Genomic DNA, 10,009 nt, shown 5'->3' with positions numbered 1-10,009 from the left:
GTCATCTCAGAGCTCAAAAGTTTGTATTGGACTTAGCATCAAAGCCCTTGTACACTGTCCTATGCTTCCTTTGCTTGACTCCATCCTGACCACTGTGTCCAGCATGGGTGCAGAGCAGATGATCTGAAAGGCACCATTGTTTCTTGGATGACTTCCCAGTTTCACAGGAAAAAGTGACTTTCTGGACTGTGTACCACCCCAGCATCACTTAGGCAGAGGCTGGGATGAGGTATTTTGAGCAAAGGAGAACTTGTGTCTTGGGTTTGTGGGAGACAAGAGGACCAAGGGTGGGTCCAGGTTGAGGTGGGAGCTAGTTGATGACTGTGGTGCATGAATGAGAAGCAGATGAGGGTCAATGAAGACCTGGGCCCTGTCTTCTTGTCTTCTGCACTTGACCTCATTGAGGAGGAGAAGCTTCTGGGTAGGAAGATGATAAATTGGGCCAACTTTGCTCCAAATGGGTGCCTACATGTTCCCCTACTATTGCAGAATTTCCAAGAACCTGGAGACACTAGGAGGGATTTTTCAGGTGGATTTTAATGGTACACCATCCCAGCCAGTAGAAATGCTCACAAGTACGCTGGGCCCAAACCAATTGAGATCCCCATTTAATACAATTTGTGACATCAAACAAGTAGAGACATAGAAGTGAAAGAAAGGCAGTTAGTCATTCTAGCTGCTAACCATACTTTGGCCTCTAAGGAAAATCCATCCTGTGCATCTGAGGATGTTAGGATCTGCATAGCTTGTTTATAACCCCATTTATTAATTTTATCAGTGTTCATAACAAGTATTGCCCCTCTCATGGAGGAGATTTCTAGGAGAGATGTGCGATGGGAGAAAGAGGCTCAATTTGTCTCTGAGTTTTGCTTTACTCCCAGAAGCCATGATGGGGATGTCACCATCTGCCATGCCCGTACCAGCTGGACCCAAAGTTCTGAAGCTTTCTCAAAGCTGACATTGTCAGTTACTGAGTCCATGATGACATATGCATCCCCCATGGCCATGCAGTGGCCAGGCAACCATTGGCTTTCCTCCTGGAGAGCACGACAAATGCGCACACCTACTCAACAGGCCTTGTGCTCCTGCCATGAGCCTGTCACTCCTGGCAGGACCCACCCCCACCCCAGCTCTCTCCTCCTCCTCCTTCCCTGGATCCCCACTGCATCCTACCTGCTCCCAAATGTCATAGATTATGAGTGATGCTTCTTCTCCATCCACCATGATGGAGCGATCACACATGTGTCCTAGGCAAGAGGCCAACAAACAGGTTACTGGTTGGCTGTCAAAAGCCTCCATTGCTCTTTTCCCATTCAAGCCACACCCCTCCCCATCCTTCCCAGAGCCTAATGGACCCTTCCACTTGCACATGGCTACTGTGGGCAGCAGAAGAGACAGTGCTGGGGGCTGGGAATGCAGGGCATGGTTTGCCTGACCTTCCCACGGGTCCCCAAGATAGCAGTGTCCTAGGGTCCACTCCAGTGCTCCCTGCCTCCCTGCTGCCTGCCCCAAGGTGACTCTGATCAAAGTGTCCTCAGTTAGAACAGTGATTGCCACATCCTTTGGGAGGCTTAGCTACCTAGGGCTCCAGTCTAGACACTCGCTCTGATGTGTTTCTGCCAATCCCAGCAGACAGGGACGTCCAACCCCAATGCTATAGAGCAGTCACAGTCAAGCCTCGGGTCCTCTGGGCACGTGGGGTGTAGGGGTGGTGTCCCGTTTCCTTTAGTTTCCCCACCTTCAAATGGGAGGGCAGAGGCATGATTCTGAAAGTGCATTTGGAATACCGTGGTGTTGCCCATTTAATCCAGCTCCTATCCTCACCACACTCCTTTCCTTCCTTGCTAATAATCCTGAGATTTTTCCCTGCCTTGAACAGCCTGTCCTCTTACCTGCAGCCTCTGCTTTAGGGCCATCCCCTACACCACCAAAGATGCAAGCCAGGGCTCTCTTGCCCACGCCAGAGGCCCCAGCAGCAGCACTTTGCATATGCTCTCCTGGGAGCTGCTGCCTTCGGAGTCCAAGGAGCCTTCTGACCGTGCAGCCTGGCACCCTGGGTTGCGGTGCTGAAGCCAGCCATGCCCGAGCTCTGGTGCCTTGAGTCAGCATGCCTGCAGGTCACGCTCCTGCACTGGCATGCAGTGGTGGGTTATTGTGGGCGCCAGACCCCAAGGGGTGCTGCCCTGAGGGCACTGGCACTCCCTATCTGCTCTGTAGCTCATGCCTGTGCCCTGGCTGGCACTGCCGTTCAGGGTCATCATGTCGGATCTGCCCTCTGAGGAACCAGAGACCCAGAAGACAGCATAAGCCACAGGGAGGAAGGACCGGGCCTGAAACCTACTCTCAGCCACAGGGTCTTTGCACCCTAATCTCTGCTCCGTGTGGGGCTGGCCCATTCATCCACGGAGGGTGTGGTCCACCCCTCTCCATCTGTACACTCATGCACTCACAAACAGGCACCTTCAGGACTAGGACCTGGACTCATATAGCCCACGGAGGGCTCAGATACAATCTACTCACAGTCCGGGTTCAGACAGTTGGACCCTCGCTGCTACTGGGCAAAGAAAAAAGACTTAGTGACTTCAGTTTTGAGAAGAGGGGTTCCTCGTAGCTCAAAAGGACTCAGAAGACAAGAGATACCTTTGGGGATATCAAAGACAGGCAACACAAGGGACGGTGGCCGTGCTCCACCTTCTGGCTCCTGGCTGCCTGGACCTCTGTCTACCTCATGTGTGTTCTTCAACATGCACCTTGCCCTGCCCACTCCATGCCCCGCCTATTCCATGCCAGGTTCAAACTCCACCCAGAACCAGTCCATGCTTCTGTTTTCGGTTGGTGAAACAGCTCGCTCCATTGCAGAACAGAAACTGGCTTGCAATCAGACATGCAGCTGGACAAGTTTCTTGCCCGGTTGAAGTCTGTGGCTTGTGGGCTCCTGCTTCTCTTCATCTGTGGCCAGGGTGAGATTCCTGAGGGGGTGATAAGGACCGGGGTCTCATCTGCAAACTGCAGAGGTAGAGCCTGAGACTATGGAAGCGAAGTTCCAGGGAGGGAGTGCTGTTGGAAATGACAGACTATACTGTGGGAATCCTGGGCCCACTGAGCATCCCCAAACTGGCAAGTCCCCAAGGTGAGCCTTGGGAGAAAAGAAAGGGTTAGAGTTAAGGACACCCAACACTTCAGAGGGAAGCCAGTGTGAGGGCTATGAGCAGTACTGGAAAGGTAGGTGAGAAGCCTGTTGGGAGGGAGTTGGAATTCTGGGCATTTCAGCCCTGTGTGTGTAGCTGTGGCTATGGCTGATTCTGGCCCTCAGGTGTAACAACAATGACAGTAATAGCCTCCTGAAGCCACTGGGTCGTAATTATGTACCACCTTTGCCAGAGAGGTACCCTAGAATTCTCTGAAGGTGCCTCAGGCAAATTTACTGTCTCTGAAAAATGCAGAAGCCCCTGGGCACCACATCCCAAAGCTGAGCTGAGTTCTGGGTTCCCTTCACTCCATGTCCTAACCTAGGGCAAAAGCATGGCTTGGCTTCCAGGGCAAAGGTGATGTGCTCTGTGCCTGCTAGATAGTCTCCAGGCTCTTATCAGGAGGTGATACCACTGTGGCTACATGTGCAGGGTGGGTCTGCAGCCTTTGACCCTCTCACTCAAAGCCTCCTAGCCTGGGACCTGGCCATCTGCCCTCACCCTCCACCAATCCTGTCTGCCCAGGAGGCGCCACCACTCACCTCACCTCCAGAGCACACCCTGCTAGATTCCTCTTTTATGCGCTAATGACCAGCTCTTGGTGGGCACCACGACTTCTCGGCAGGAAGACTGGCTGAGTATCTTTGATCCATCCTCTTTAAACATTCTTTAGGTTTGGATTTGTGTTCAGTATCATTGAGGAGCCATAAATGGGTACAGAGTTGGGGTCCACCTCACTTTCACCAATTCAGTCCTACTGTTTCCTCCAAAGAGAACATCAAGGTTCTGACATGCGGTTCCCAGGTCTCTGCCTAAGAATGGATGTGTGCACCCAGTCTCCCAACAGGGCCATTGCAGTAGGTTTTGTTCTGTGTTGTAACGATCATCAGATATCAGTGTCTGGTGGCCACGGTGAATTAAATGGAGAGAGATCTGGTCTGGAGAGGTATTTGTAAGTGGCACTACCAGGGAGAGAAGTGTACCTTTGGACTTGGAAAAATGTTGCTAAACTGTCCTGTGTGTGAGTGGCTGCTGCCCTGTCTTTAGCTGTTCCATGTGTCTTCAGACATGCTGCTACATGTGGACCTGATGGGGGTTGGAAGTATTAGATCTCCAGAATACTTTGGGATGTTTAACTTTTTCTTATGGGGTGTAGCCCATAGGAAGAATCTGAGACAGCAGGAGGGAGCTGTCTTCTGGTGGAGATAGCAGCTGCAGGGGGTCATGCATGGAAACCTCCCTGCATGCCTGCGACCTCCCTGCACCATGAAGCCCAGAGAGGATCAGGGATGATTGAATGGTGCAGAACATTGAATGGGCCTCCTGTAAGGTAGAGAGAAGAGCTAATGAACACCACATGCCCATCTTCCATTTTCAACAATAATGGGTATTTGGACATCCTAGTTTTATTTGTACCATTTGGTGATAATCAATTGCTTTCTCCCATCCAGACTCAAGCAGAGGCAGGATGGACCTTTAACTTGCTCACAGCTGAATCTCTTTCTCTCAGCTCTCCTCACCATATCCCTTTTTGTATGAAGGTGTGGACAGCTGCCTTCTTTATGTCATGCCACATGAAGCAAGAGATCTGTGAAGATGGGAAACTTTTTAATTGATTCCTACAATCCTCCCAGTACGACACAGGACCTGGGAAAGTTAGTTTAGAGGAAACTGTCCCCATTAAGTGCATGAGAACCGCTACTGGAAGGTCCAGAGTGAATGAGGGCATGATAGTCTTAGATTCTGTTGGATAAATCAGGGTAGGGCCCAGTGATGGCAGTGGTGTTACGGGAGGAGAGTATAACAGGGAGGACATGTCTGAAGCAAAGGTTTTGCAGATCAGAATCCCTGACAAGGCTGAGTTGAAGGTGGCAAGAGGTGGCAATAACCACAGTGTATGAGGCAGCTAACTGGTTAGTTCCAACCCTGATGTTGATCTCTGTGTCCACAGCCCAGGACTCTGCCAGCCCCATCCGGACCACAAACACAGGGCAGGTGCGGGGCAGCCTTGTCCACGTGGAGGGCACCGATGCGAGGGTCCACACCTTCCTGGGAATACCCTTCGCCAAGCCACCTCTAGGACCTTTGCGGTTTGCACCCCCTGAAGCCCCTGAGCCCTGGAGCGGTGTGAGGGATGCAACCTCCCACCCTGCTATGTAAGCTCTCTGGGGAACTGGGGAAAATCAGGCCCGCGGGAGGGAATGGGTACCCTAACCCCAGGGCAGGCTGAAGTGGTTCTGCCCCATAAATTCTACAGCCAATTTTCCTCTGCACTGAGGGGAAGAAATTCCCGTTATGAGCATGCTAGGATCCAGAGGGTACAGGAACTATGTTAGTCTCAGCTCAGGGCTTGGGAGCCTAAAGGAATTAGCTCTAGGTGCTGAAGAGAGAGGCAAAGACACATTTCTTTCTAGCTTTGAGTTATGCTAAGTATTCTATGATATTGAGGAGGTCTCTGGAAGAGATTCAGGTTAATCTGTGAATCCTATAAGAACCTCTGACCCAGAAGCAGATACAACTGATCTCTCAGGAGTGCTAACCTTCTGCAGACTCCACACTCTATAGTCACTTTGCCAACTGATAGGGTGAAGTGAGGAGCCACCATCAGGTTTTGAACACAACAGACCTTGGAATAACTGCCTGTCATTGTCACTAGGTGTCTGCAAGATGATCACTTTAGTTCAGAGGGTCTGAGGCCGTTTAATATGACCATGCCTTCTATCCTGATACCTATGTCTGAAGATTGCCTGTATCTCAACATCTACACACCTGAACATGTCTATGAGGGATCTAGCCTGCCTGTGAGTATTAAACCATGGTCAGCTTGGGTATGGAGGACATTCCTTCTCCAAGATTAGAAGGTGGCTAAAGATGTGGCTTAGTGATAGACATTTGCCTATCATGCACAAAGTTCTAGGTTCAAAGCCAAGCACCACAAAATAAAACAAAACTGAAGGAAATAAGAATGGACATGATTGCCTGGTTCTCTTGCAGTGTAGACCCTGCTGTGAAGCCTTCTGCTATGGAGACCAAGAAGGGCTTCTCAGCCAGGTTGGGTAACTGACCCCTAGCATTAATTCACAGAACCCTAACTAGTTCCAGAGATCAGAGGTTTTCCTGCCCAAGAGTTCTATTTTGAAATGACTCAAGAGCCCAGCTGCAATTTATCTTTTAGGCCAATGAAGTAACATTTTTACTAGTATTTAGGCAGGACAGTATCAGAAACCCCCTCGTTTCAATTGTCATGGGGTCTGAGAGTAATAGATCCAGGTTTGGATTCATGTGGTTGACCCAAATGTAAGAAAGTCCTCTTCTTCCTGATTGAACCTGGGTCTGTGACCCATCCCTCAGGTATGCAGTCTTTATGGAGTCCTCTGTGGTAGTTGCCTAGAGCCTAATCCATGGATAGTGTATGAGGAAGCCAGGTAGTGTTTGGGCTGGGCAGAAGTCACACAGCATCTGTCCGTACTTCCCCAGGTGATGGTATGGATCCATGGTGGTGCGCTGGTTGTAGGCATGGCTTCCCTGTATGATGGATCCATTCTGGCAGCTTCTGAGAACGTGGTGGTGGTCATCATCCAGTACCGCCTAGGTGTCCTGGGCTTCTTCAGGTGAGCCTGGGGCTGTGCTGGGAAATAAGGCTGAGCAGAGCCAGAACAGGCCTGTGATCACTGTCCCTACCACTTCTCAGCACTGGAGACCAACATGCCACTGGCAACTGGGGCTACCTGGACCAAGTGGCTGCCCTGCACTGGGTACAGCAGAATATTGCTCACTTTGGAGGCAACCCTGACCGTGTCACCATATTTGGCGAGTCAGCAGGTGGCACAAGTGTGTCCTCACATGTCTTGTCTCCCATGTCCCAAGGACTCTTCCATGGTGCCATCATGGAGAGTGGGGTAGCCCTACTGCCTGATCTCATCTCCAGCTCACATGAGGCCATCTCCACAGTGAGTACCCTTGACCAACCTTGCCCAGGACCCCTCTTTCTTCCCTCACCTTCAGAGCCTCTGGTGCACTGTCATTCAGTGGGAACAACAAAGGCAACTGAGGTGTCTTGGGAACTGCTCCTTTCTGGGAATTGCTAAAATCCTCAAGGGTGAGAATCTACATACCTCTGCCTCTAAAAACCTGAGTATGATCTGTGGTCAGCAAAGATAACTCATGGGGTACTCATTGTGGAACCATGGGAATAAATGTGATGGTCCCTTTGGCTGAGACTTCCAATCAGCAGGGAAGATAGAAGAATTTGTTACTGGCAGCAATTCTTACTGGGTGTCTGTGACATTGGGGTTTGCCTGTATTTGACTGAGTCCTCTTCCTGCCTGGAAGGATGATCCAGGCCCTGCCTGAACTAATTTCAGGTGGTGGCCAACATGTCTGGATGTGGGAATATTGACTCAGAGGCCATGGTGAGATGCCTCCGTGGCAAGAGTGAAGAGGAGATTGTGGCTATTACGAAGGTTGGCTGTTCTCAGATGTGTATGAAGGGGGTGATATTGTCTGAGGGTGTGAGTCCCTTTTATCTGTTCAAATAACCACATGTGCATGGGTTGCTGTCCATGCAGACCTGGATGGGAAATGTGCACAGAGATGTGCTAAGTGAAGTGTGGGAATCCTGGGTGTGGATGTGAGCATCCTGGAGTGAGTTAAGAGGGGCTGGAAGCAAGTCACTGGGCATTAGAAAATATCTGAGACCTGACCATCATCCCTGACTTGAATGCCCCATTAGTCCTTGAAAATCATCCCTGCTGTAGTGGATGGGGCCTTCCTGCCTAGGCACCCCCAGGAGCTGCTGGCCTCTGCTGACTTTCAACCTGTCCCCAGCATCATTGGTGTCAATAATAATGAGTATGGCTGGATCATCCCCATGGTAAGGTGGACTCCCAAGCCCTCAGTAGTTTTGGGTGTGCATTTGGTTTGTAGTGGTCCTCTGGGTTTCACAGGTGCATATTGATCTCACTCTCAGCTCTATACTGTCCCTCCACTATCCAGATATTTGGCTCTGCTGACAATCAGAAGAAAATGAACAGAGAGACTCTGCGGGGTGTTCTGCAAAGCATGGCAGCACAGTTGGTGAGGGTCCTAAATTTCTGTTATGGTTTATGTCTGGATGTCTCCCCATAGCCTCATGCAGTCATAGGGTGAGCTTCTAGAGTTTATGATTAATCCATGGTCCAATGCTGGGATTATGGGGTGATTGGTATACTTCCCCTGGGGTGAGGAACTTGCATACAATAAAAGGGAGGGAGAGAGGTTTGCTCTTCCTATTGCCGCTCCTCCCTTTTTTGCTCTTGCTGCTTTTACTGTCTTCTGCTGCTATGAACTGTTGCCCTCACCATGTGCTGCTCTGCCTTGGAGCCAGCCAAGTATGGACTGACGCCTCCACAAACTGTGAGCTCATAAAACTTTCCTCTTTAATGTGAGTTGTGCATTTTGTCTCAGCAATGACAGAAAAGTAACCAAGATAGAATTTGGTACCAGAAAAGAGGGGTCTTGCTATGAGTATACCTGACCACGTGGTTCAAGAGCCTTTGGAAATGGCTTATGGGAAGTGTTTGGAAAGGATCTGAGATTTCACCTGAAAGAGAAGCGCTAGAACACTTTTGGCTGTTCTGTATAGGAGATTCTGGTCAGAGCTCAGAAGTCCAGAAGGCTGATAGAAATCCTGTTGGTAAAGACCAGGGTTGAGAGGTTTCTGTTGGGAAGAAGGACTGCATTGGTTGTTGGACTCTAACGATGTGTGTTATGACTTGGCAAAAAATTTGTCTGCATTTTGCTTGTGTCCAGAGACTTTGCCTGAAAGTGAGATTAAGGGCAGTGAACTAATTAGTCTGGCACAAGAAATTTCAAGGCAGTTGAATGTTGAGGTGCTGGCATGGCTAATGTTGGGGGCTTTTAGCCAGACTTATTTTGAGAATCAGGAGCAAAGAGTCCAGCAGAATGATTTAAAATGTTGTGAGCTTGGCTGGAAAGGAAGTTCCAATGAAGCTGTGGACTGCAAAGATAGAGCAGAGGAGATCTCCATTGCTTAGAAGGAACAAGAGTATCAAAAACATGGCCTGAGGGTATCAAAAGAAGCAGCAAATCTCCACCCTTTGCAGCCTCAAAACTGCAAAGGTGAAAGACTTTACTCTGAGAAGAAAGCTGCAGAGTGCCATGTTTCAGTTGGCCACAGCAGCTGCACTAGTTTCCAGACTTGTGGAGGCATACAGTATTTCTCCCTCAGAATCAGGTCAGAGTGCTCAGTGATCCAGGAACTCGAACCCTATGGACTAGAGAGTTCCTATCCCAAGGATATGGCACCACCAGATTCATGCCCATGCAGCTAACTCATCCGAAAGAAGCTGAACTATGTATGTGGTTGTGGGTGGGGTCACCCCAAGTTTTTCCCATTTCTTACAATCCCAAGTCCATCAGCTGTTTTCCCACCACAAGCTCCCTCCCATACCCAGAAACCTATCTAACCTGATTCTCCATGATCTACCTGACCTAGATGTTGCCTGCTGAGTTTGATGACCTGTTGATGGAAGAGTACATGGGAGACAATGAGGACCCGCAGGTCCTCCAACTCCAGTTCCATGAGATAATGGCAGACTCTATGTTCGTGATTCCTGCCCTCAAAGTAGCACATTTTCATCGTGAGTACATCAGGAACTGAGATCTCACTGCCTATGCAATAGTTCAGAACTATGAGATGAAGTGAGGTGTGTAGAGTCCAGGTCTGTTCCCATATTTTATTGAGCCTCTGGTGCCAAACGCTTCATGTCTGTCATCTCAGTAAATCTATGTGTTTAAACCTTAAACAAAAACAGTAACTC

General features: G+C 49.7%; 1 protein-coding gene across 1 annotated transcript in view; it reads left to right on the top strand.

The window, feature by feature from the left end:
- Positions 1 to 2,830: 2,830 nt before the first annotated feature.
- LOC102007174 (cocaine esterase-like) overlaps positions 2,831 to 10,009 on the top strand; it is a 10,441-nt gene continuing 3,262 nt past the window's right edge. The window contains exons 1-9 of the mRNA XM_005415102.1: positions 2,831 to 2,960; positions 5,140 to 5,344; positions 5,845 to 5,989; positions 6,666 to 6,799; positions 6,880 to 7,138; positions 7,553 to 7,651; positions 7,921 to 8,061; positions 8,184 to 8,264; positions 9,685 to 9,829. Of these exons, the coding sequence (XP_005415159.1) occupies positions 2,885 to 2,960; positions 5,140 to 5,344; positions 5,845 to 5,989; positions 6,666 to 6,799; positions 6,880 to 7,138; positions 7,553 to 7,651; positions 7,921 to 8,061; positions 8,184 to 8,264; positions 9,685 to 9,829 (1,285 nt within the window). The 5' untranslated portion in view covers positions 2,831 to 2,884. The remainder of the gene's footprint in view (positions 2,961 to 5,139; positions 5,345 to 5,844; positions 5,990 to 6,665; positions 6,800 to 6,879; positions 7,139 to 7,552; positions 7,652 to 7,920; positions 8,062 to 8,183; positions 8,265 to 9,684; positions 9,830 to 10,009) is intronic.

The sequence above is a fragment of the Chinchilla lanigera genome, unplaced genomic scaffold (assembly GCF_000276665.1).
Source record: "Chinchilla lanigera isolate Chin_1 unplaced genomic scaffold, ChiLan1.0 scaffold00366, whole genome shotgun sequence".
Taxonomy (NCBI): Eukaryota; Metazoa; Chordata; class Mammalia; order Rodentia; family Chinchillidae; genus Chinchilla; species Chinchilla lanigera.
The sequence above is the reverse complement of the archived record's forward strand: the minus strand, read 5'-3'. Positions and strand labels throughout refer to the sequence as shown.